The sequence below is a fragment of the Rhea pennata genome, chromosome 8, assembly GCF_028389875.1.
Source record: "Rhea pennata isolate bPtePen1 chromosome 8, bPtePen1.pri, whole genome shotgun sequence".
Taxonomy (NCBI): Eukaryota; Metazoa; Chordata; class Aves; order Rheiformes; family Rheidae; genus Rhea; species Rhea pennata.
Genome location: NC_084670.1, coordinates 30,110,846 through 30,137,477, shown reverse-complemented (window position 1 = coordinate 30,137,477; position 26,632 = coordinate 30,110,846). Strand labels below are relative to the sequence as shown.

Sequence of the window (26,632 nt, the reverse complement as noted above, 5' to 3'; positions counted from 1 at the left end):
CAACCAGGTGGGCATCCATATTCAATAGGGCATCTCTGCCTTTCATTATTCTACCACCTTTCTGCTGAGGGCCTCCAAGCCCTTTGCAGATGATCTGCTTGGTGGGAGATGTATGTTTGGTTTTCCATATCCCCTGTGGTATAGGAAATAACGATTCCTCTTACAGCTGACTGGACAGGATAAAAAACCCAGAACAAAGAGATGATTCTATGGCTTTCACCTTTGATTTCTCTGTGCAAATTACTTGCTAGCAGGTCTCAACTGCTTCAGTGTTGTTGTTATTCATGTCTCCTTGCAGATCTGTTCTGTGGACTTCCTATAGTCTGTAGACCGTGGGTGAAAGTTTTCAATCCTCTTCATGCAAGCATTCAGCAGATAGTTCTTGCCTATAGATTGCTTTTGGAGTTGTTTTATTCCTGATCTTTGTAATTTCTGTCATTCTGTGACAGTCATGTGGCTGTAACTCTTTGATTTGATTGCTTGGCTTTGGAAATGTCCAATCCTTAAGTGACCAACTCCATGCTTACAAGAGCGTGTTTGGCTCTTCTGTTGGGTGAGTTAAACAGAACCCCCCAAATGGATCATGTAAGGTTACCAGTTCTTTGTAAATACTGGGTGGCTGTTTGTTTGTTTTGCAATGACAGTGACATATCTAGCAGTTGCATTGTGGATTTCACATTTTAAGATTAGTTCTGAATTTGTTGTATATGTCTGTTGGAGGATTCAGTTAGAGTGCTTGAAAATCCTTGGGAAGTTAATGTGCTGAACTGCTGGAAATCATCACTTTTTCCTTCTGTAGCTTGCCTGCAGTATTGGCCCCACACCTTTCATCTGCAGATCACTGTTGCAAAGGGGGACTAAAATTATTCTCTGCGTGCATGGAACATGGGAAGGAAAGAGAGGAGTGACATTTTCCCAGCACTGCATGAGACAGTGGGAGTGACTGTGAACAAAGCCCGGGGCTCTTGAAGCAGTAAAGCTGTTCTGCTTATACCAGCACTGGCCTGAAAGGCACAAAAAAGTTCGGAGCTTCCATCTCCAGTTCTTACTGCTGCAGTTGCAAGACCCTCTGTCACCTTTCTTTAGCTTTTGGACAGCACAAGTTGACTCTGCTATGCTGCCTCCTACACAACACCATGACCAGAAGATGTAGTGGCACAGAAGGGCCAGAGGTGCAAGCCACAGCATTGTTACCTTCTCAAAGACATTGAAACCAGAACTCTGCAACTGGAATGTCGGTGGCTCTCTTCCCCAGGTGATATTTATCCTGTTTGTCATTTATTTTTCTCTACTTTAAAACAGTAAGCTCTTCAAACTCTTGGTTGTGCAGAGCTCATATGTCCTGGGAAGCCTATCTGCTTCTAAAAGGTAGCAGTGCCAGAGACAGCAGGGTTGAATTGAACCCAAAGCAAGCATCCGTATGTGCTTTTCTCCCTTTGATCATAAAGTGCTTCTTATTCTTGGAGAGCATGCATGAAGCTCTCAAAGAGACATTAAGCTGCCTTCAGCTGATCTCACCCTAAAATGCAGATGCTGGGTTGGATACCTGCATCTCTGCAAAGATACCTGCAAAGCCACCCAAGGCTGAACCCAAGCGATCTTCAGATTGTTTGATCTCTCTTGCCATAGCCTGTTGTCATCAGTGCCTATACCAGTGTCACTCCTCGGGAAGAGTGTGATGTCCCATAACTCTGCCAGCTGAGGGTGGCCAGGTCCCACTGCCTTGGTCCCCATGTGGAGCAGTACTGGCCTTTATCTCAAGGGACTGGCTTATAAAAGGAGCTCTTTCACACTATGAGTCCTGGCCTCTCATCTGGAGTCTCCTCTTGTTTTCTCCCCATCTGTGGAGATGATTTCCCATTTGGGCTGCCTTTTCTCTGTGTTTTCATGTTGTCATTCCCTTTCCTTTCTACCTCTATTTTTGTTCGCAGCAAAGTCTTCTCCTATTAGCGTGGGGTGTCAGTGCAAACTAGCATGACAAGGTCTTTTGAATTGTTCATAAAGCTTCATATTAATCCTGTCTACTACAAGCCCCTTTAGGGCTTTAGGACCTTGTGAAAATGAGAGACATTAGTTAACATCTATAAGAAAATCTGATTTAAATCACAAGCTTTCTCAAAGGTACCATCAGTACCTGCCCCTTTTTAAATGGGACAGTGATGTAATGGGTAATCTCAGGCTCTGTATCTCATAGTTTCTCGCTGTTTATCATTCCATGTCACCAACAGCTTGTCAGCTTTTTATTCCCCAACTCATATGTCTGCTGGCACTCCATAAATGTGCTCTCTTTCTTTAGCATAGTCAGCTTTATGCTGTTTCTTGCTACAGCTTTCTCACAATAAGGTGGGCACATGACTCTTGTTTAAGAGCACAGGAACAAGCAAAGGCCAGCAGCTGCTGCTAGAAGGGAATATGAGAAGCAGGATGTTTCCATTTTCCTTTTTTTCTTGAGTTATTACTTCTTATGAAGACTTCCTCATGACAGTTCTGCTTAAGGAATCTTCTCAAACCTTTTTGGGAAATTCATGTGAACTTAAATCAAGTGACTGCTCTTGTCCACATAACTGTTGGTTCATTCAGAGTGGATTTGTGAAGCACAGCTTCCTTCTACAGAAGCATTTTGTACCTTTTGGACTCCCTGATGTAGTTTTTATTCTCATTTTAGTGCAGTAGTCAGACTTTCTGGTCTGCAATTCACTACATCGTTTCTACTGTCCGTTTGCCAACTTCTGTTTAAGCAGCAGGTTACACACTGCACAGCTAGTTCAACACTCTTTTAGTTCCATTGCGCCTCTTGGGTAAATAGCATCTGATCCCACTGATTTGCTACTGTTCGATCCACATTTTCCAAACCTTCTGTTTTCAATTCTGTCCTATAACATTTTTTGACACCCTCTGGGAAGGAAGGTGTTTCTCCTAAAATTGTGCTGCTCATAACTGAATGTGATCTATGAGCTGAGCCTTTGCTAAGCAGAAGTATTACCTGATGTCTTACAGATAGTATTTCTTGTTATCAGTCCCATTCTAATTGGCTTTTTCACAGCAGCATGTACTTCTGCCTCATCTTTGGCATATAATCCAATATTTCTCCTCTACCTACCCTATCCTTTTTGCTGCCTACTCTTACCATTCTACAACCTGTTTGGTAACTGGCTTTTGGCAAGCATGTTTAATGGTGGCAAAAAGCAATGGATTAAGGGGTTTGAAGATAGATGGCTTCTTGTTTCAAAGAACAGAAGTGGGAATGCTGTTGTGACCTCCCCAGTGGCTGTATGCCCAGTCTGGACTCAAAAAGCTCCTGAAAGGATACAGGTATGTTGCAGCATCCATGATATTTTTGTTCACTTAGCTGTTCTTTGTTTTTTTTTTCAAAAGGAGAGCCCACTTTCAGGCATGATGCTTTCATGTGAAGGGTTCTCCCATTAAAGCTTGATCTGAGCCCTGCTGTCCTTTGAGTGGAGTACAGTGATCTAGGAAAAGCGTTACTGAAGAAGGCAGAGTATGGTGGTGTTCCCTAAGGTGTGCCTGGTGGTCACAGATACACTTATGCAATGAGAGTGGAATGTCAAGGTTGGACCAGAGAGCAGTGAGGAGCCAGGAGGATTTGCAGAGTGAGAGGAGGAACAAATCATTGATACTCTAGCTGCCCAGATGGGCTGAGCACATAGTTTGAATGGTGCCCTTGTGTGTACGAGGGCAGATGGCTTATTTCTCCCTAGCTCCAGCCCACTAAGCCCTCCTGCTTGCTATCACAACCTTTAATGCTCTCCTCCATTGCTCATGTGTGCCTGTGGCTTTATGAGGCCCAACAGGAAGGGGCTGCAATGACACAAAGGTGTCAAAAGCAGCACAAGCTTAGCACAGTAGAGGATGGCTTTTGTGGGTGGATGTTCCCATGCTGAAGGCCCTGCTGAGTCTAGCTGTGCTTTATTGAGTGCTGAGGCTCCTGTGATGGATCTCTCCCATGCTAGAAATGAAGCTGTCTGACCAGGAGACCCAGGTGGACAGGAGGGACGTTTCAGGTGGGGACTGTGCTTTCTGCTGGGGGTCCTTTAAGCCACTCTGTGGGGATCCCAGCAGATAGCACAGCTCTGACTGTAACCAAGCAGCCTGGCTTTACAGAGTTTGGATGTCCCAAACCACAGAACATCAGCCCTGATCAGAGGAGCAGTGCCCTGCTGTCCTTGGGCAGGCCCATCTAGCCGGGGCTCTTTGCAAGGCAAAAATGGGACGTCCCTGGCAATGTAACCTAAATACACCAAGGAGCAGAATCCTTCAATGGGAGATAGGCGCCTCACTCTCTCGGTGATGCCACCCTCCTTCTGATTTGGAACGTTCCCAAATGGCTGTCAGTCAGCGTTGCTGGCCCTGTTCTCACTCACATACAGTATTATCTCTACCCGCTGCTGTAAATTGGCTCTGAGCAATCCTTGATCTGTCAGCATCGCCTACCCACTTTCAGATGTCACCAGCCCCCGCTGCTGCCCTACTCAGTAACGTGTCTCTCTGAAATGTAATAATTCATTAAGTTGAGTTTAACTCCCCCCCCATCTCTGCCACCAGTTTCTCCTTCTAATGGACAAAAGCAATTAGACTCTATTAAGGACTGGGAGTCTGGAAAGTGTCACCCTTGGAGACACTGCAGCAGCTGAATGGCCCTTGTCCCTCAGTGTGCTGAGCACCTGCTGCTTGCAAATTAGAGCTCCTTGAGTAAATGGCTGGGTAGCAGGAAATGTCCCTCCCTGTAATAGCCTAGCTGCTTCTGCCAGTTCCCTCAGTGCAATGGGCTGGGCATTTCCCTAAGTGAACTGTGCACAGCAAACTTGGGGCTTTGTAAGGAGATCACTGAAAAAGATGCTCCCATTCCCTCCTGCAGAAAGGATGTTTTAGGCTAAGCTGGTCCTTCTGGCTGGGTTCCATCGTGGACACATCATGGCAGCTTTGCTCACTGAGCAGCCCATGCAGTAAAAGGAGGCAAAGACACCAGCCTTAGCATAGCAAGAGCTACCAAGTGCTCTGGAAAGCAGGAGGCAAGAGAGGGAAGCCACATTCCCAGCTGGTGTAAATCAGTGTGGTTGTATTGGCTTCAGTGGAGCCATGCTGGCACATCCCAGCTGAGGATGTGGCCTGTGAGGTCTGTCTCCTGAGCTGCAGAAGGTGACACTCAGGGAACTGTAATAGGAGGAGAGCTGCCTCGTCCCGGATGGCTTGTAGAGACCTGTGCTCTTGCTCACTGGGCTCTTCGCCTGCAGGTGAATGGGTCCAAAACTTACTGCTTCATTTGAGGGAAGATTTCCAGGCATTCCCATTGGCAGAGTATATCTGCTGGTGCAAGTTCTCTGCTAAGAAACTTTCCAGTGTGAGGTTACGCCTGTGTGGACCAACTTTCCAGGCACAGGAGGAATTGGCTTTCACCAGCTGAGCAAATCCAGGGGGAGAAAGGCAACTTGTCTATAGACTCTAGCTGTAAATGACATCTTCTCTTTCTTGATGCCCCAAATTTGCTAATGGAGGCTGGTGAGGGGTTTGAGGGATGAAGGCACAGCTGCAGTTATCCTGCCTTCTCTCTGTAGCGCAAGGATATTTTTTCACATGAGGTGCCCCAAAAGAGAAGCGTATTTGCCCATTGGTTATAGGAAGTTCTTTCTTCTTCCATGTCACCTTACTTTCCTCCTGCCCTTCTTCCTTCCATTTAGGTTGTTTTTCTCTTCCTTTCCTTTTGTTCTCTCCCCCTCCCCTGCCCTAGGAAGAGAAAAAGTCTCATTTCAGTCTGAAATCCAGAGATGGAGGGGGAGAGTCATTTGATGCTTAATGCCAGAATGGCAGGAAACTTAACCTTCCTAGGGTGGAATTGAAAGTGCTTGAATTGTCTGGGGATCTTAAACAAGAGATGCAGGGAACATTTAGGACTTTTCACACAAACAGACACACACACGCGCGCAAACACACACGCACAAGCCCACGCAGCATTAAAGGTGTAATAGCTCAGCTGGGGTAATGCACTTGAACTCTCTCTGCAGCAGACAGACCAATTCTTTTGGTTGCTTTGAATATTTTGAGGATGGAGAATGCTGCTAGTCTCCAGGGAAGGAGACATTTGTCTTGTAAAAAGCACAGTGCCGTTTGTTCTTCACAATCACGCCGCTTTCAGAGCGTAATTAGAGCACTGTGGGACCGGGAGGGGACTCAGGTTATGAACTGAATTTCTCAGTGGCTTTTTTCCTCTATGCAACTTGGACTTTGGACCTGCTGTAAGTTAGTGACTGGAACGGAGTGTGGCCCCATGTGTGTGGGGAGCTCAGGGTGCTGAGCAGGGCTTCAGGGCTGAGCATGGGCCTTTGCCCATCTGCTCCCATCTCCAGGTGTATTAACAGACTGGAACGTGGCTGTTGCTGCTGGGATCTCTAGGCTGTTGTGCTGTATGGGGAGCTGCAGCCAGCAAATTTCATCCAAATAGCATATTTGCAAGAAAGAAAGGATGTGCTAAGGGGATGTCTGGTGTGGGACGCCATCACTGCGCATGAATGTGGCTGCCAATAGAGGTATAACACCTGGGTTGAGACATTCCAGGTCCTCGGTGTGTGTGAACACTAGGCCTTCTAGATGCAAGGCTAAATGTGTTGTCTCATGTACAACTCACAACGCTGGTGTGAGAACAGCATGTGTGTGTGAGGTTGCCTACGTTTTCACCCCTGTGTTTCCTGCCAAATACTTCCACTTCCGTTTGTGTACAATGGCCTTTGCATAAATGCTTAGGGTTTTGTGTGTTTCTTCAGATAGGGTGGGTGAAAATTTCTGCTGTCGGTGGAGTTGCTTGAACAGGCCTTCTGTGCATGGCCGCGGATGTGTGCATATGAGAAAGCGGACCATGCTTGTCAACAGGGTCTTGCATTTTAACTGAATGTGAGAATGTGTATAGCCTTAGCTGCATATCGGCATCTTCATACGGCTTTGGCTGGGATATAGGTGAAATCTTATGTCATATGTACCTAGCAGTGTGTTTATGCTTGTGCCTAGGAGTGTGTGTCAGCGCAGGGATGTTAGTACATCCATGCATCATGTGTGTGTGAGACCGCACGGATCTGCACGTACAGTGGGTACAGTGTTAGCCCTGGCCGGTGTTCCTTGGTGCTCAGCCTGTGCAGCTATGTGACCTTGCTCTGGGTGACCGAGCATTGCACCTTCTAGGTTCTGGCCAGGTTTACGGAGTTCCCATGGCAATAGCACCAGCCTCAGTATCATATCCAAGCACTAGCTCGTAGCTGTGTGGCCCACTGGGTGCTGGAGCAAAGTGGCTTTCACAGCAGGAGCACCCGGCTGCAGCCCTCTACAGGACAGGAACCAGCAGCTCAGCTCAGGCTTGGGATGCACCATGAATGTAGGATAGGAGTGAGGATGGGTAAGGGAAGGGGGGCTAGTTCTTGCCTGGATCACGCATTTGGGATTTGCACACCATGTACCCCAGCCACAGCCTGTCCTCCTGCCTTGGAAGCACCTGAGGTGCAGCAAGTTCAATTGCTCTCATCTCCTCTTTCAGGCTTTGAGCCTGCTCATGGATGGTCTCCACCTAGCCAACCTGTAAGGGTGGACGCTGGCTCTGGAGTGAGCTGTGATCACTCTGACCCATCCTGGCTGCTTTTTCTGGCCATTCTTCCCAGGCTCTTTGTGTGTCAGTTATTCCTCTGCAGCAGTGTGCAAAACATCAGGTTGCACAAGGCAGTGTGTGGTCAGTAATAGGGGAAAATGCTGGAAGGTCTGCGTGTAAGTTGCTGGTGGGATCTCAGCTGGAGAAGCTGAGGCAGGACTGGTCATGGTTCCTTGACAGTAACTGGGGAAGCAGCGAGGTGCAAAGAAGAACGAAGGGGATGTCTGAAGCTCCAGGAAAACTCTCCAAAAGAGGGAGAAAGAAAGGAAGATCATAAATCCAAGCCTAAAACCATACACCCTAATAAATGACCTTGCAAAGGATCATTAAGGGTTTCTGACTTTCCTGCTGTGCAACATGAGACGAGAAGAAGGCCTGATGAACTGCAAAGACAACAAGCCACAGCTGCACAATAATGCAATGACACAAAGCCATGAAACTTACAGCCTCATGGTGTGGCCAAGGCAGTCAGAAGCAAGAAAGCTGTGTGACCGTTGCATGGCTATTAAACTTACCTTTGTAGGTTTAGTAGGGAGCGAGATTTTTGGCAGGGGTTTCGAGCCATCAGGTGTGATGCTTTATTGGAGATCAAGAAGCTGTCCAGGGTAAATGCTGGGTTACCAGCTCACAGTGGGATTTTGGGCTAGGAGATGTTTGGTAGCAGTTGTCAGAGAAGCAAATGAACTATGTGAGCCTTGGATGGGGGCGTTGTCGTTGTTCTTCCCCATGCATCTCATCCTTTCCTTTACAAGAAGGACTTCACAGCACTTTTTCTCTCCTTCTGGGTTTGTCCTGTCTCTCTTGAGTGTAAATTCCTCCGTTTCGGCACTGTCTCTTCTGACATGTTTGGAGCATCTGAGATCTTGCTATATGGGAAGGGCCCCAGGGAAGGGAAAAGAGAGGAGAGGAGAGCCGGGGGGCAAGCCATGCTCCTCCTCATTTTGTGCTCCCCTCTATTTGTCTCTGCCCCTTCTGCTTGGGCCCTTGGACCAAGCACGGCTCCAAGCAGGGCTGCAGAAGAAATCCTACCTTTGTGCCCCAAAGCAGTGGCATAGAGAAGCTGAAATGGCACTGGCTTTGAGTGGGCTTGTGTGAACGTCCTCCTTGAACAGCAGCAGCAACTTCTAGTCAGGGGCATGCTGGGCCAAACGGCGGAGCAGTGGTGTGTTAGCTCCTGTGCGTCCGGATCTTTTCTCCACCGAAGAAGTGTCTTTCCCCTCCCACCTCTCTTTCCCCCTCTGTTCGTTCATTCATTCCTCTCATCCATCCATTCTCTAGCTGACTTTGCCTGGGGGTGGCCATTCGTCTCACCTGTCTTCCCTCCTCTGCTCTTGGACTCACCCTCAGTTACTGCTTCTCGCTCAGGGCTCCTGGCCAGCAGTGCCCTCTGTCCTCCCTCACAGTGTCCCAGGTCCCTGTGCACCCCATTGCTCTCAGACTGCACTCCTAAAATCTCCCCCTCTTTTCCAGGGAGTTTGCCAAAGAGCGAGAGAGAGTGGAGAATCGCCGAGCCTTCATGAAGCTGCGGCGCCAGCAGCAGATCGAGCGGGAGCTGAACGGCTATCGTGCCTGGATAGACAAAGCAGGTAAAAGCTGGCTGGCTGTTGGCTGGGGCTGCTCCTGGCAGATGCCAGAAAAGTGACGGGGCCCAGAGCCCTGTCTGCCTCTGCCCTCATATGGTATCAGTGGTTTTTCAGTTAAATCTGTTGCTGCGGCATTTTGGTGACCTGGTCACCAGGGACCTGACCAGGGAGAACATAGGTGGCAGTAGAGGTGCTTCTTGGCTTTCTGCTGACTTCTGATGGGGCCAGCTCCATTTGCAAGTGCTGGCCTCCATCCTGTCATGAGCATGCAGCTCGCCTCCTTGCTTCTTACTGAAAGAGCTACCCAAAGAGTTCTGCTAGGCTGTGGGGACCAGTTCAGTCATCCTGCTCTGGGAAGATGACTTACATCTAAAATACAGACTTAAAGTACTGTTAACTTGAAATAAGGTCTGTGCCACAGATCTCAGCTTTGGTCTTGGATTCAGATGTTTCCACTGCTCAGGGCAATTTGGATCTGGAAGTTTAGTTCAGGTTGATCCCTGCATTGTGGGGTAGTTTTAATAAGTCAGTGCATCCAAGATCATCTTGCCTGTCCCAGCTAGACTTGCAGGCTGTTCCAAGTTCATCACTTTTTTGGAAAGCTGACAATTTGCAGGCTCCCATCTTAGTCTCTTAAAATGAGTCTAGCACTATCTACATGCAGATCTGGCTTGGTGTGCATTAGTTAGATCCTTTTCTGCCTAGACTGGCTAGCCTGATGACCCAGCTTTTGTAGGATCTACAGCAGACTCAGCCAAATTTACTAGCTTTTAGAAACTGTGAGTCCATGATTAAAGTTAGTGAGCAAATGTGTATGGGGAAAAGCTTTGTGTTTTTTCTGAGGAGTTAGGATGAGGAGTCCTTCAGAGACATTAGGAGATATATGAAGGTCTCTCCTCAAAAGGCGTAGCTCAGAAACAGGCTTCTCTGTCTACAATATTCAAACTATTTGGTGAGGTTATGGTGGAGGAAGAAAGGTTGGCTAGAATTAATATTTCTTTCCAATATAATGTGTTGTAACTGACCCTTGCCATCCCAGAGAATTTGATTATGGACACTTACCTAGCACTTAATGAGAGCCTGCAACCTACATAAACCACTTTTGGGCTGGACAAAATGCTTAGGTACAAGGCAGTAAAGTTCGGCGGCACTTTGACGGCATCCCTCAACTGACGGTGTCTCGTTTCCTGATACTGATGCTAAACTGTGTGTTTTGCGTAGAGGAAGTCATGTTGGCCGAAGAGAACAAAAATGCTGGGACTTCAGCCTTAGAAGGTAAGACGAGTAATGCCCTGCCTAAGTATCTGCTTATCCTTTCTTGTGTGTGCTTGCAGGAGGTTGAAATCTCTAGAGGCCACGAACCAGCTATGATGTGAGGAGGGGGGTCTGGGAATGGTCTCAGGGGTTCCTCCTGGCTAGAGGTCTGTGGCCCCAGAGAAGTCTGTAGGGAGGTAGGCTGTGAGCAGCCTGGTGGGACTGGGGATAGCACAAGCCCATGGAGAGTGTGGAGCCCAGAGGACATCTGGTCCTGCCCAAAGGACTAGCTGGATTGCAGATCGTGGTTCTGTCCTGTTACCAGACCTGAGCTAGCCGAGTACTATCTTGTAGATCCTGGTCTGATGAGCAGATTGCTGCCAGAGCTGGGTAACTACAACTCCTATTCCCACTCCTCTTTCCTTTCCAGTGCTCAGACGAGCAACCATCAAAAGGAACCGGACAGATGCCATGAATCGCGACTCCAGTGATGAGCACTGTGTTGATATAGCCTCTGTGGGAGAGCGGAGGCTAGCTCAGAGAAGACCTCTTCATCCAAACATGGGTCAGTGCAATATGAAGCTTCCTTCCCCAAAGCTTCTGCTATACCAGCACACCATGTCAGGTTGTGAGGGTTGCACCCAGCATGTGGCAGTTGTCAGAGATCCTCTGTCTCTGCTAGTGTGGTAGCAAAGAGGGGTAAACCATCCACTGTGTCTTGTGCCATTTAGGAGCTGTCTGGTTAAGTTTTGTCCCATAAGAGCAAGGTCTGTGAGCCATCCATCCTCTCTCCTTGTCATGAGGCAGTTGGAAACATTTGACAAGTTCACTCATCTTGACATCCCCCCTCTTTTCCCTCAGGTAACCCCTTGAGTCGCTCCAACATCAAAGGTGCCAGATTCAATGGCGCCTCTTATTTCCGACACAAAGAACGACTCCTGCGCATCTCTGTCCGCCACATGGTGAAATCCCAGGTCTTCTACTGGATTGTCTTGAGCCTGGTGGCTCTCAACACTGCCTGCGTGGCCATTGTCCACCACAACCAGCCAGCCTGGCTCACCCACTTCCTTTGTGAGTCCCAGGTCTTTGTGTAGGTGTGTTAGAGCATTGCATGGGCACAAAAGGGAAGGCAAAGCATCCCGAGCCTGGGGCCAACCTTTTGTCTCCTGCAAGCTGTGTGAACTGTGTGGGAGCTCCAGCACCCAGAGGTTGCAGCAATCTCTTGGGCTAGCTGGGTTCTTGCCCCAGGAGGCATGGGAATGAATTCCACCAGCATTGTGCTGGTATGAAACTTGGGTGGGGGTCAGGAGAATAACCTGAATTACATTGGTTGGTGGTAATGAAAGGGCTGTGTACAGCCACTTGCTATTGCCCTTGGCAATGTGGTTGCTGGTGACTCTCTCAGCCCAGTGGGCAAACGGGGGACTTTTGCAGGCCTCATGCGCTTCAGATCTGACATTTTTCTTGGAGAAAAAAAAAAGAAAAAAAGAGGAGCAGATTGTGAATCCCAGTTGGATTTATTCTAAAATTACAACAGTGTCTATGGCAAGTTTGATTAAGATCCGTCTCTAAACACCTACAAACAACTGCAGTGGCCAAATTGGAAAGTGCAAGTTTGCAGTGGAGTCTGGGCAATGGTCATGGAAAAACCTCCTGGTTAAAATTTTGGTATAGTAGCAGCTGGTACAGCATGACAGAAAGATTCCAGAGGTTGATGTTGGTTACTGAAACATTTCCTCACCCCTCTGTGGGCCAAGGACCCACGTGTCAGGTCTTGGAGGTAGTATATCCATGTTCATTCTAGTGTTGGTGCTAACTGCAGAGTGGCATGGTCAACCCCATGGCAGTCATGTATTAATCCTGAGCTGCTGCAGTAGGGAGAGTGCTGTTTTCTGAGCCATTTTATTCTAACTTCACCTTGAGAGTGTCCCCATCAAGCACCAGGTTTGCATGCTCAGGCCTGCTGGGATCCCAGCACAACAGTGGGGTATGGCAGCTGATTGTGGTGAGAAGCATCTTTTGGACAAAGTGAAAAGCCAGATTCTTACCTGCTAATGTTCTTGAAATAGCTCGAGGAGCTTTTCACTGGCTCTTGGCTGTTTGCCTCAGTTACACTGGCCAAATTCCAGATATGCAATGATTTACATCCAGGTTGCTAATATTCCCCTACAGTGTGGTGTGGTTAACATCTTTGCTGATGCCCCAGCCACTGTCGTATAATGTTGAAGAGCTGCCCTGCCCCATGCTAGTCATCTCTGGTCTTCTCAGAAATCCCTAGGGCACCAGTGCACCTGCCCTGAAACATTAACTTGTGGGGTTGGTGCTCTGTTATTTGCAAGTTAGCTCCTCACAGAAAGGCTTCCTCCAGCTCATACACTGGCCTGAGCAAACTGGGAGAAGCGGCCTACTCCTTGACTTATCTCACCTTTTGGTGTGCTACATGGGCTACTGATGGGTGCAAATGGGGCACTCAGTACAGCTCTGTGCCCCTGAGGATTGTGCATCTGGGTTTTCTCTCTTTCAGACTATGCAGAATTCCTGTTCCTTGGGCTCTTCCTCCTGGAGATGTCCCTAAAGATGTATGGGATGGGGCCACGCCTTTACTTCCATTCTTCCTTCAACTGCTTCGACTGTGGGGTAAGCAGCCCCAAAAATGCTGTGGGGATATTTGACAGGCTGGTAACAGAACCAGATTTGGGACAACACTGAGAGCATAAGGCACTGGCGGGGGAGAGAAGGGAGACAGCCCTCTTAGAGTGCAGGGGAGCCCATTCTCCCAGGACAGCCTGCTCTTGCTGGGCTGAGACACCAGATTTTGGGGCAGGGTCGCTGGGTGCATGATCCTTAGACATGAGAAGCAGATTTCCTGCTACAGCCTGACCTGAGCTCTCTGTGCTCATCTTCAAAGTGCACGTGCTCTGTTTCTTATGGCTGTGTCTGCTTCTCAGGTCACAGTGGGAAGCATCTTCGAAGTGGTTTGGGCTATCTTCAGACCAGGGACTTCTTTTGGGATCAGTGTCCTACGAGCCCTCCGGCTCCTGCGAATATTTAAAATAACCAAGTATGTACCAAACATACCAAACAGGTGCCTTTCACCTTCCTGCATGGAGCTTGGCTTGTGGCCCAAATTGATCAGTCCTGCTCTCCTGGCAGCCTCACTGTTTGCACTCCAGCAATGCCTCTGTTTTCCAGGTATTGGGCATCCCTGAGGAATTTGGTGGTCTCACTGATGAGCTCCATGAAATCTATTATCAGCCTGCTCTTCCTCCTCTTCCTCTTCATCGTAGTCTTTGCCCTGTTGGGAATGCAGCTCTTTGGAGGCAGGTAGGTTGTTGCAAGTCTGGGGTAGAGAAACCTCGCTGGATGTTTTCAAAGCCAAATGATGATGCCTTCTTGGGAGCCTAGGAAGACTGCAGGCTGCACCTTAGTATGCAGTGGTACCTCTCCCATTTAAGAGCCCCTTCTCAGTGCAGGGGGGAGTCCTTCTGGGTTGCATGGGCCCTTCTGTCTAGGATGCATTTTGGGTTCTGGCACCAAATGCTCAGGAGACCTTCCTTAAAGTGAGGAAAAGTCATTCTGAACACAAGAGAGCTGAGAGGATAGCAGTCTCTAATTTGATGACTTTTTTACAGCTTATTTATGTCCTTTTGGTTCTGCTTTCAGGTTTAATTTCATTGATGGGACACCTTCAGCCAACTTTGACACTTTCCCTGCAGCCATCATGACAGTGTTCCAGGTAGGAGCAGGGTGGTACTGGAACACCAAGCAAATGGATTGGAACCATCTGCTGACTCTTCCCAGATGTCATATCCTGACCCCTGTCTGGAAGGAGCTTTTTAAAGCAAGGAAGCTCCTCTCCATTGCAGTGTAACTCTCTTCCTCTGTCTCCTCCCATATAACAAAGGATATGACTCTTCTCTGTTATGCAAGGTGGAAGAGTTTCAAAACTCTTCTGAGGAGACCTCTCATCAGAGAGTCTGTTCTCTTCTTCTTGTTCAAGTACTGCAGCTGTAGACCTAGATTATTCTCTGAATGGGGTCTCTACCCTGTGCACATGGGTGGGATGGATCCAGTGGGCTGTTTAGGTCACAAGAAAGCACTGGTAATAGAGCTGCTGGCTTGTTTTTGTGCAGATCCTGACGGGTGAGGACTGGAACGAGGTGATGTACAACGGCATTCGCTCCCAGGGAGGTGTTCGCTCAGGCATGTGGTCCTCCATCTATTTCATTGTCCTCACCTTGTTTGGAAACTGTATCCACCTGGCTGCTGTGCTTTTAGTGAGAGAGAACTCCCTCTCATCTTCCTCTCCAGGGGCATTCACCCTGTCCACCCACTCCTTATTTCTCCTCAGAGATGTAGCTCTCTCCCAACCAAGGGAGTCTCATCACATGTGGGGCAGCTCCAGACCTTCAAACACACAGAAGGAGGTTGTCAGGAAAAGCTTGTGCCTCCCACACCCCGAGGGCTATATGTATGGGATGTGGGAGGAGTTTGTCGTTTCAGCTGCTACTCACCGAGCTGGTCAGGAACCTCCAGAGCCAGAGTTTGGGCTCCTTCTCCCTAGGTGTTTGTTGGCACCATGCCCTTAGCACATGACTTGTGCATCCTTAGCTGTTTGCAGATACTCTGCTGAATGTTTTCTTGGCCATTGCTGTGGACAACCTGGCTAATGCTCAGGAGCTCACCAAGGTACGTCCTAATTGCTCGATTTTGTTCTCTTGCTGGTGTGAAGCTTGCGAAGGATGGGCTGAGCAGGAAAGGCACTAAGAGCAGCACTTGTGGCCATGGTTTCTTCAGAGCCAAGGCCATTTTCTCCCTAAGCTCAGACCGTCTTGAAAGGGGTCAGGTCAAACTGGAAGTGAGGACTCTTCCTCCAGGAGCATTCCTGAAACACAAGCCCATATTATTGTGCAAGCTGGTTGGACCTTGATTCAGGAAGGTACTTAAACCTGTTGTCTCACGTCTCTTCAGGAGCACCCACACTTCACATCAAGTGTGGCTAAACTGTTTCTCCATTTAAACTTGCTGACTTTATTTGCCTCAGGCTAGATTGAGATAACCCTCATCTCTCTGGTGGGGTCTGATGCAGAGATGACTATTTGTCAAGCACCCTGGAGATGCAAAGTGTGAAGCGCTTTTCAGTGATGTCAATATTTATTCCCCATCTGCCTGTGGGGCAGTGGACATGATTTAGGATGCAATTTAGGATGGTGCTTGAAAAGGTTATTGGATTTGGTTGCTTTTAAGGCTGTGCTGGGAAATATTTGGGGAATGCTGAAATGTTGGGCCACCATTTGGATAATGGTGAGTAGGTGAAAGCTGCAAGCATCATTGCTGCTCTTTGAATAGGATCAGAGATCCCACGCTGCCCATTTCTTGCAGAGCTTGTGCCTATTATGCACATCCTCTGGGCTGCCCAAGGGGCCTCCCTGCTGGTGTAAATCTGACCCATTAGCAGCAGAGGAAATGGAGTGGAGAGTTTGTGGTGCTAATTTGTCTTTGGGGCTGCACATGGGGGAGTGCCTTGCCTCCTGTGGCTAGTGCAGGTGGCGCTTCCAAGAGCTGCTGGCTGCCGATCGGATGAGAAGGGTAGGAGAGCGCTGGGGCATGCTGATCGCGAGGTTTCCCTGTCCCTCGTGTGCTGTACCTCGCCTGGTGGCTCTGAAGTGTCAATTAAGAGAACACTGAGCTTTTGAAAAAGCTGAATGAGGATTAATGGCTCCTAATGAAATTTTTTCACCCAATGACACAACTGTGCTTGTTAAAGTAATATGATCTCTGCCGAGGTCATTCTTGGAGCTCTTGCCTCCCACTCCACCAGGGTGATGCCTGTCTCGCCCCTGTGACTGTGAAGGAGAGAGCTGTGCAGATTTATACTGTCTGGGGTTGTTTTAGCTCGCACAGCCCAATTGTTGCCTGGAGCAGGTTGAGTTCACTTACTTAAGTAGCGTCGACGCCTTCAGAAAGATTTGTTGCAGTGAGGAAGTTGTGCTCCTGTAACATGAAGAAAAGAAAGGCTATCCCTGGAAATACAGGTGCCTGCTCCCCCGTTCTCCCCTGTGCCTAGCGTGAGGTCTTTTGTTGGTGTCAAAGGTAACCCCGTGTGGCCCTTGCTATTTCTAATGGGTGCATGTTTCCTTGAAATGCCAACATCCCACTAAGCAACTCTGTTTTCTCCATAGGATGAGCAGGAGGAAGAGGAGGCCTTTAACCAGAAGCACGCCCTTCAGAAAGCCAAAGAAGTCAGCCCAATGTCCGCCCCAAATATGCCTGCTATCGAGTGAGTGACTGACCCCCATCACTGCCACCCCAGTGCCCCCTGAGCCCAACGTGGGCAAGTTGAGTTTTGCTGCCCTAAAGTCTGTGCCCCTAAAGCTGGGCCAGCCTCAGCTGGCTCTGGGGTGCTGCCTGCTCACTTGGGCAAGAGAGAAGTCCCTGCAAGAGCTGACCTCCTCTTAGGGTGTTTCTCTAAGGATGGATGGGTAGCTATGTGAGTGGGCACCCTTCAGACAGCAGTGCCTTTCAGAGAGGTATCAGGGCAGTGAGCGAGACGAGGCCACCAGGAAGGACCTGGGGCTGCCAAATTGCTCCTTCAAGCAGGAGCCTCAATGCTTGTGTATGGAATGAATCTGCTAAAAGACGCTTTCTGCTCCAAAGCTCAGACACTCAGGGTTGCTGCCAGGGATAGGGAAGGAGGCTGGAGAAGGGAAGATCGGTCGTCTCTTGAGGATGAAGAAACAACACTGGTGACATTTGCTCCCATCTGGAATTTTTTGTGGCCAAGGTGCAGGAGAGTAGCCAGGGATATAGGGGAAAGAAAGGAGTCTGAGGAATAGCAGTGTCAGAAATCTCCCCCAGGCTCCTTTTCTGATAGCAAATGCAGTTATGAGAAATGGAACAGGTTTGCAAAATCACATTTGATTTTACAGAAATTTGATTTGGGGAAGAAAAAAACAAAACCACATAAAATCTCCGACAAAGTGTTAAAAAGCCCCATCTCTGCATTTCAGCAGAAGAAAGTTTTGTTTTTTCCTTTCTAGATGCTTCCCCCCCCCCTTTATTTTGCAGTATCATATGGTCTAAATCACATAAAACTTTCAAAGTCAACATTGGAACGAGGCGTTTTGATTTGTTTTCCAAAGCAGTACATTTCGGTACGGCTGAAAGGACTTTTTTTTTTTTTTTTTTTTTTTCTTAAATAGAATTCCTTCCCAGGGAATTTTGGGTTTCGTTATGCTTTGAAACGAAGCCAAGTTTGTACACTGCAGCATGTCTTGCAAATTTGCCAAGAGAGGCTGGTGTCTTCAGATGAGCTCTGATCAGCGGGGTTAGAGAAAGCATCGAAATTCATCTGATTTGCTAGGAACTGCCCAAGCTCCCCAGACTCCTTGGCTCTGCAGCAGTGGGCTGCGATGGTCCAAGGCCAGGAGCTTGCAGGCACGTCTGACATTTTGAATAGCAGCATGGGCCAGAGGGTATCTCTAAGACCTGCCTAGTCTCCAAGCAGCCGCAGACACGGTCCTGGCTTGCAGGAGGTGAAGTGATTTTCATAACAACATGTAAATCTGGGCCTGGCCACTGTCTCTTCCTCACAGGCTGATGGGAAGATACTTGGGGGGAGGTTTGAGATCTTAGAGTCTGTGCGTTGTGGCTGGCTCTGGCTGCCAATGTGAACGTGTTGGATAAAGGGAGGGAATGAAGGGATTTAGGTTGCAGTAAAGGCTTGAAAATAGGCACATATGACAGAAGAGGGGGAAGATAGAATATATTAGGGCATATAAAGGATTTGTCCATGCTGCACATCCTTGCTAGAATTTTATAGCCATTATCAAATACAGCTAGTGAAGAAAATGGATTTTTTTTAACCTTATCTCTTTGTTTTAGTGGCATTGAAATGGGAGGTATTGATATTTGCAGATCTTTTTTCCAGTCCCCCTCCCCCCCATCAGACTTATTAATTTCCAGGGCAGAGAAGGGTGTGCAGTGCTGCAAGGGTAACACTTTCACCTCCAGTTCTGATGTCCCTTTGGTGCTACCATCACTCCTCGGCAGCTGGGGCAGGGCTGGTGGGGAATCGCAGCAAGGGGCAAGCAAGAGCAGAGCAGGTGCCGCAGGGCCGTTGGAAACTCCAATCACGAAGCAGATTTGGTCTCCGTGGTTGGGTGTTTGCAGACGCAGATGGTTTCGTTTGTATGTGGGTACCGGAGGCAGGCAGGTTTGGTACATGGGTTTCTGCGTGCGGCGAGGTCCGGCTGCGTTCGGTGCGAGTGCTCCCACGTGGCGAGGTTGGCGTGGGTGGCTGTGGTGCAGACTGGAGTACCGTGTTTGCACACGGGCGCCATTGGTGCAGATGGCTGGGGCTGCTTGATGAGTGGGCGTCCAGATGGACGCATGTGGACGCAGTAACGTGTTGCTGCCTATTGTGGCGCGTGGTCGCCGTTGAAGGCTTGGCCGCTCGCTGTGGGAATAGTAGCGTGCACCAGGCGGAGGGAGCCTGCGCGAGCTGTGTCTGCACACGCAGGGCCGTGTAGGTGCAGTCTCGTGCCTCGAGCGTGGTGCCGGGCTGTTCCTGCGCGTGTAGCAATAGCCACCGTGATTGACCCGGCTGCTGGGGATGGTGTTGGAGCTGCGTGAAAGCAGCTAGATACGCCCTGTTCCGCACACACACGCTCTTGTTCACGTGTGTGGAACATGTTTGCTTGCGTGTCTTGCACACGCATATGCCGTTCACATATGGATCAGCAGAAGATGTAAATCCCTGCATGTGCATTTGCATATTCTTTGTGGCTATTTACTTAGAGCTGTGCAGATCTGAATCTTCTGTGTGCTGAGACTGAGGGTAAAGTCTTGAGTCTCATGAGCCGCCTGAAGGCTGCGGTTAATGACACTGACGGCCGCGTTAGGCGTCTCTCCGTGTTGGGGCTACTTGGGCGGAACGGGCTCTGCCAAGACCTCAGCGCCGCGCTCGTACCTTGCTTTCTTGGGGAGATCCGTGTTCCTCTCTGCTGTCTCCGGAGAGCAGACACTGCTGCATCACCCTGTGCTGACGACTCTGAGCGGCTCTTGGCTGGCCTGACGCATTGCTTCCACTGTAAAATTAACGTGTGGCTCCCTAGAAGTGAATCAAATAGCCCTTCTTCCTGCAGTGGGAGCAGCACAGAAGGGTGGTTAAATACCCGGGGAGGTAGCCGGCGCTCGTGCGGGGCGGATCGGCCGGCCGGGCGGGCGGAGGGGGGCTGCTGCCGGCTCGCGTGCTCGGGCATCCCAACGGGCAGCGGCGGACGCGCCGAGAGCCCCGGGCAGTCCGCGGACGGGGTGGGGGCGATTGAACTGGTTTGTTTTTCCTCCCCAGAAGAGACAGGCGAAGGAGACACCACATGTCGATGTGGGAGCCGCGCAGCAGCCACCTGTATGTGGGCCACGGCGTTGCGTGTTGTGTGTGCTTGTCGTGCGCGCGCGCCGCCTCGGCGCCGGCGCGCGTGGGCGTGCGCGCCCCTTCGTACCCCTGTTTGTGCGTGTGTCTGTGGGTTCGTGTGTGCCCAGCCCCTCTGCGCTCGCGCACGGCCGTGCAGGGCCGCGCGCCCGCGCGCTCGTCCGCGTTGCGTTTCTGTGTGCCGAGGGGCCCGTCGGGAAGGACGTGTCCGTCTTCTCCGGGGCGCTCGTGGCTGTGACGCCCGAAGGTTGCACCGAAGGCCGTGGGGCACGTCGGGGCGCGCGAGCGAGGGCCGGGCCGGGCCGGGCCGGGCGCTCGCCGGGGCCCCGTCCTGCTCCTCATGAGCTGGAGGCGCTGCCGTAAACCTCCGGAAGGGGCGGCCTCCTCCACCTTGCGATCTTCCGAAGGGGCAAAAGCGCCACTCCTGCCTCGTTTCCGGCACGGGAGGGACGCTGCAGGGCCGGTAACTGAGCAGAAGCTGAGCCCGTAGCCCCCGTGACTGCGTTTCCTCCCCCAGCCCCACGCAGTAAACGGCCCTGCGCCCTCCTCCGAGTTTGGGGCTGGGCGCCTCGGCACCGTCCTCGCCCTGGGCTCCTCTCCGCCGGAGGAGAGGCCGGGCCTCGGCGCAGCGAGCGCAGCCCGGCCTCAGCACGGCCAGCGTGGGCACGGTGCTGGCGCTGGCGGCCATCCGTCCTCCCCCCGCAGCTGAGCTGTCGCACGTCCGCAGGCCGGGCACGTCGTTCTTCTGTGTGTGCGGGGGCTCGAGCGCGTCCCCGATGTCCCCAGCCTGTGGGTCTGTCTCGTCACTGGGGCGGGCCGGGGTGGGATGGGGGTGCGTGCCAGCGGCCGGGACACCAACCCCCTTGCCGTCGCCGTTGCAGACGGGAGCGGCGCCGGCGGCACCACATGTCGGTGTGGGAGCAGCGCACCAGCCAGCTCCGGCGGCACATGCAGATGTCCAGCCAGGAGGGCATCAACAAGGACGAGCCGCCGCTCGTCAACCCCCACGCCAGCATCTTCCGGAGGAAGAAGCCCGGGGAAGGCGTCGCGCTGGACAAGTGCGAGGAGGAGCAGAGCGGCAAGGGCGAGCGGCCGCCAGCTGAAGGCCCCGAGCAGCCGGCGCCAGGGGCCAACCCCGGCGAGGACAGGAGGAGCCCGTCGCCCCGGGCCAAGCGGGACAAGGAGCCGTGGCACCAGAAGTCTTGCCACGGGAACTGCGAGCCGGGCGAGCAGGACGGGGGCGGAGGGGGGATCGAGGACAGAGCCCGGCTGAGACAGAGCCAGCGGCGTAGCCGGCACCGGAAAGTGAGAACTGAAGGGAAGGAGCCCACTGGGGTCCTGGAGAGCCGCTTGGCCAGCCAGGAAACAGGCCTAGAGGAAACTGGCCCCGTGGAGGGGATGCAGGACGGGGACCGGCACGGGGCCACTGCTGCAACCGAGGTGCTGATTGAGGGGGAGCCGGAGGCGAGCCAGGAGACCACCAGGTACCTGCTGCTGCCCCTGCTGCTTCCTGCAGACGCCCTGTCCCCTGGGGTGGCAGAGTGGGAGGTGGAGGGGTTGCGTGGGAGTCTGCCTTGGGGGAGAGATCTGCTTCTCAGCACTTCCTCTTCTTTCTCTTTTGTTCTCTCTCTCTTTCTTCTACATCTAATTTTTGTGGAGCTAATTTTCGTTTTATCGCATTCCTGACCCTGCCCCCAGCCTGTCCCAGGGTCCCTTTAGCGCGTGTCCCCATCTCTGCTGGTCTTCTGTGTCATGCAATGAGAGCCAGCGTTGAAGCCAATTCTTTGAATTCCCCCGTTCCCCAAGTTGGAGCCTTAGTGACTCCCTCCTCCCTGCATGCTGTCCAGCGCGTATCCTCGTCTGACTCCACGTGAGCGAAACGGGCATGACGTCTCCCTCTTCGTGCTCTGGAGGTTACTGCTTTCAGGGCTTCTGCAGCCTGGGAATGCATTGCCTGTCCTTGGCTACTGAAGAGCATCAAAACAGGAGAGTACTCCTTTGACCTCTCCTCCTGGATTGCAACCCATCTCCTCCAAGCTTCTCAGCCAGGAGAGGGTTTTGAGGGACCCATGTGCATTGTGTCTTGGAGGAGTTGAGTGGCCTCAGGGAAGCGATGAGCTGCCATATCATGGGGTGATGAGCTCTGTAAAATGCTGTTATTTCTGCCCTTGGTGTTTGTAGCCAAGAGAAGGGATCTTGTAGTCTTGTGGCTACTTGTAGGTGAGCTTATCCCGATCTGCCACGTGAGAGACTGGAGAAAAACTGACTGAGGCAGAAAGAAAAGCACAGGAAGCCTCGGAGGGGGACTCTGCCATAATTCTCAGAGTGGGAGCTGGTTTTTGGGCAGTGACTTGGTGTTTGATGCAAGAACTGCAAGAACAAGTCTGAAGGAGGTGATTGCTCCCTGTGCTTTTAATCTTTCTTCTCCTGACTTCATCTCTTCTCTCACCCCATTTTCTCCCACTGTTCCTTCCTGGTGCTGTCCCCTTTTCTTCTTCCCTCTCTTTTTCTCCCTTCCTTTCCTCCCCTCCCTCCTACAGGACAAATGGGGTCTCTGCTGCCGAGCTGGTTGGGACCACCAAAGAGGGAAGCCCCCGGCAAGCTGTGCCCGAGCTGGGCCAGGGGAAGAACGACAGCCTCACTGAGCAGGACTGCAGCAGCCTCGACACCAGTGAACAAGCCCTGCTGGGCAGCCTACAGCTGGAGGCAAGTCGTGCTGTGAGCAGGAGCGAGCCTGACCTCTCCTCCATCACTGCCAACACCGAAAAGGCCACGGAGAGCACCACCATCATGATCGATGTCCAAGACTCCACTGTGGTACAGAGTGAGGACCTGTCTCTCTTTCCTGAGCCCACGTATCTCGGCTCCCCTGTGGGGCTGGGGTGCCCTAGGAGTTCTCTGGGGGGTTGGAAGGTCACTTGTGTGACTCATTTCCCATCCACATCTGTAGCCTGATGTGGGACAGCCATCTTTGTGGTGCTCCTTGCCAAGACAAGCGGTGCCCTTAGCCCTCCCAGAATGCCATGCTGATGCACCAGGGACATGGCTGGGCTCACGTGAGAGGGGACGGCTTGCAGCCGGCCAGAGCTGAGGCACCAATAGGAAACCACAGGGCAAAGACTAGTGAAGTTCCACTCAGGTCTTCTGGCTCTGATCCTCCCTTCTTCGTGTGTCTGAGCTGGCCCTTGTAGGCCCAGGGCATTGGTTTGGTAGCTTGTTTCTAGTATAACAGTGCTGGCACTGGTGGAGATGGAGACCTCCAGTTTGACTCAGCTCACTTGGGCTTGGAGTAAGCTGATGTGTGTGGTGTAAACTGCAGTCTCTCTTCTGATCTTGCCGTGCCTTGTGAAAACAGCTCCATTGCAGGGAATGTCCTCAAGCGGGAGCTTTCTGAGCCAGAGGTGGTTGTGGCGTTGCCTTGAGCCCACATCCCTCCCTGGGAAGCCTGTCTGGGGAGATGCTGTGCTGGAAAGCCAGGCCTGGCTGCTGTGGCAGGATACAGCAACGTGCTGCATCCACCCTCTCTCGTCCTTGTGCTGGGCCTCCTGTCCTTGTCTTTTTGTTTCTTCCTCCTACTGTCTCTGCTGTTTTCTCACCTCCTCTCCCCTTCCCTTGAGCTCTTCTTCCTTATCCCTTTCTCACCTCCTTCCTGTCTCCTCCTTTGTTTAATGCATCCTTCCACCTTCCTTCTATCCCTCCCCCCCACTTCCCCTTGCCAATGCCTGGGCAAAACATTTGGATCCCCTGTTTTTCCTAACACATCAGCAGCTTCCGCCCAGCTTGCTGCCACTCAAACCCTCTAAACGCATCCTTGCTGTCAAGGTGAGCTGCTTTAAACTGTTATTAATTAAACAGCACTGCACAAGCTGGTCTTGTTAAAACCCCTTTGGTCTGTCTCATCCTAGCAGCCTGTGTCTTTTCTTTCCTTCTGATCTTTCTCTCTGCAACAGCACAACTTAGAAGTGGGAATGTAAAGCAGAAAGCTCACAGATTGCATGTGCGTGCTCTCCCCCTGCGTGGAAGTGACATTCTCAGGCTGCTCAGGAGGTGCATAATTCATTTTTGTTGCATTCGCATTGCAGCAGCCGTAGTGATGCTGAAGAGCCCGGAGCTGTTGTAGCTGCAAGACTCTTTCGGGAGCCCCTGGGGGGAGCACAGCAGGGCGTGACTGGAGGCAGGGCAGGCTGCCGTCTGTGCCCACGGCAGAGCAGCTGTTGATGGTGCCTGGCACCACGTTCCTATTGCCTGTGTGCTTGCCTTGTGCAGCTGTCTGCATGCAAGGCCAGGCAAAGGCTCTTGTGGTTACTTTTTTTTTGTTTGCAGTTAGCAACAAGACAGACGGAGAGGCCAGCCCCTTAAAGGAGGCAGAGACCAAAGAGGATGAGGAGGAGATGGAGAAGAAGAAAAGGAAGAAGGAAAAAAGTGAGACGGGCAAAGCAATGGTGCCTCACAGTTCCATGTTCATCTTCAGCACAACAAATCCGTGAGATATTTCTTTGTCCTTTATACCATGAGCCTAGTACTGGGACTGGGGAGGGTTGGATGGGGCAAAATGTCACTCCAGTCTTCAAAAAGGGCAAGAAGGTGGACCCAGGCAACTACAGGCTGGTCAGCCTCACCTCCATCCCTGGTAAGGTGATGGAACAGCTCATTCTGGATGTCATTTCCAGACATATGCAGGAAAAGAAGGTGATTGGGAGTAGCCAGCATGGATTCACCAAGGGGAAATCCTGTTTAACCAATCTGATGGCCTTCTATGATGGAGTGACTGGCTGGGTAGGTGAGGAGAGAGCAGTGGACGTTGTGTCCCTTGACTTCAGCAAGGCTTTTGACACTGTCTCCCATAACATCTTCCTAGAGAAGCTCAGGAAGTGTGGGTTAGACGAGTGGACAGTGAGGCGGATTGAAAACTGGCTGAAAGGCAGAGCTCAGAGGGTCGTCATCAGTGGTGTAGAGTCTAGCTGGAGGCCTGTGGCTAGTGGCGTCCCCCAGGGCTCAGTACTGGGTCCCATCCTGTTCAACTTTTTCATCAGTGATCTGGACGAAGGGACAGTGCCTTCTCAGCAAGTTTGTTGATGATCCCAAGCTGGGAGGAGTGGCTGACACACCTGAGGGCTGTGCTGCCATTCAGAGAGACCTGGACAGGCTGGAGAGTTGGGCAGAGAGGAACCTCATGAGGTTCAACAAGGGCAAATGCAGAATCCTGCACCTACGGAAAAATAACCCTAGGCACCAGTACAAGCTAGGGGCTGACCTTCTGGAGAGCAGCTCTGCAGAGAAGGACCTGGGAGTGCTGGTGGATGACAGATTGACCGTGAGCCATCAATGTGCCCTTGTGGCCAAGAAAGCCAATGGTATCCTGGGGTGCATTAGGAAGACTGCTGCCAGCAGGTGTAGGGAGGTGATCCTGCCCCTCTACTCAGCCCTGGGGAGGCCTCATCTGGAGTACTGTGTCCAGCTCTGGGCTCCCCAGGACAAGAGAGACATGGAGCTACTGGAGAGAGTCCAGCATAGGGCTAAGAGGATGGTTAGAGGTCTGGAGCATCTGCCCTATGAGGAACGGCTGCGAGAGCTGGGCCTCTTCAGCCTGGGGAAGAGAAGCCTGAGGGGGGATCTTATCAATGTGTATAAGTACCTGAAGGGAGGGTGTCAAGGGGATGGGGACAAACTCTTTTCAGTTGTCCCGTGTGACAGGACAAGAGGCAATGGGCAGGAATTGAACCACAGGAAGTTCTGCCTGACTGTGACGGGGAATTCCCTGTGAGGGTGACAGAGCACTGGAACAGGTTGCCTAGAGAGATTGTGAAGTCTCCTCCTCTGGAGACATTCAAGGCCCTCCTGGATGCAACCCTGTCTTCCATGCTCTGGGTGACCCTGCAGAGCAGGGAGGTTGGACTAGATGATCTCCGGAGGTCCCTTCCAACCTTACTGATTCTATGATTCTATGAAAGCCTCTACACATCACCTTGGGGAAAAGGAGATCCCCTTGGAAAGGGAGATAATCAGGTTGTCTAGAAGAGTTTTAACACCAGTGTCCTTCCCTGAACCCCAAGAGAACTCTCCTGCTGTTAATTGCAAGCTGTGATTTTTTCTTCAATGCTTGTTGCACATTTCTTTATTTTTTGAGCTTAGCTTTGTGCCCTTTCAGCACTTGCCCAGCACCAGGAAGCTGGAAGGATGAGTACACTGATTTATCACTGCTTTGCTCTGGCTGCATGCAGGGTGTTTTGGGCCAGGATAGCAAAGCAAAGGGGTGGACAAGCCCGAGCCAGCCTTGGGCTTCCTCTCTTTGCTCCTTGATTGTTGCTGCCCATCTTTCTGCTCTGGCAGCTGGCGATGTGGGGTGGGTTTTGCATGCAGACTGTGATGAGGACTGCTGGCTGATGGGCCAGGTGTGCTCTGTCTCCCGGCAGGGTGCGGAGGGCCTGCCACTACATCGTGAACCTGCGCTACTTCGAGATGTGCATCCTCCTGGTGATCGCGGCCAGCAGCATCGCCCTGGCAGCAGAGGATCCCGTACTGACCAACTCCGATCGCAACAAAGTGATTGCATATCTCCCGTGCTTCCCCCACCCCACCCGACCCTCAGAGCACCACAGGCGAGAGGGTCCCCATGACAGGGACTGTCTCCAAAATCAGGCTCTTCTCACAGCGCTGTTGTTTAGAGATGAGATAACATGCTCTGAGGGCTGCATGGGGCCTTGTTTTTGCTCTCTC

At 51.3% G+C, this 26,632-nt stretch overlaps 1 protein-coding gene across 1 annotated transcript in view; it reads left to right on the top strand.

The window, feature by feature from the left end:
* Positions 1 to 26,632, top strand: part of CACNA1E (calcium voltage-gated channel subunit alpha1 E) — a 133,549-nt gene that overhangs the window by 70,701 nt on the left and 36,216 nt on the right. The window contains exons 9-23 of the mRNA XM_062581373.1: positions 9,116 to 9,231; positions 10,450 to 10,503; positions 10,913 to 11,047; positions 11,344 to 11,553; positions 13,007 to 13,119; positions 13,431 to 13,543; positions 13,675 to 13,806; positions 14,146 to 14,218; positions 14,616 to 14,733; positions 15,104 to 15,171; positions 16,665 to 16,762; positions 20,797 to 21,399; positions 22,456 to 22,739; positions 24,239 to 24,398; positions 26,329 to 26,458. Of these exons, the coding sequence (XP_062437357.1) occupies positions 9,116 to 9,231; positions 10,450 to 10,503; positions 10,913 to 11,047; positions 11,344 to 11,553; positions 13,007 to 13,119; positions 13,431 to 13,543; positions 13,675 to 13,806; positions 14,146 to 14,218; positions 14,616 to 14,733; positions 15,104 to 15,171; positions 16,665 to 16,762; positions 20,797 to 21,399; positions 22,456 to 22,739; positions 24,239 to 24,398; positions 26,329 to 26,458 (2,407 nt within the window). The remainder of the gene's footprint in view (positions 1 to 9,115; positions 9,232 to 10,449; positions 10,504 to 10,912; positions 11,048 to 11,343; positions 11,554 to 13,006; positions 13,120 to 13,430; positions 13,544 to 13,674; positions 13,807 to 14,145; positions 14,219 to 14,615; positions 14,734 to 15,103; positions 15,172 to 16,664; positions 16,763 to 20,796; positions 21,400 to 22,455; positions 22,740 to 24,238; positions 24,399 to 26,328; positions 26,459 to 26,632) is intronic.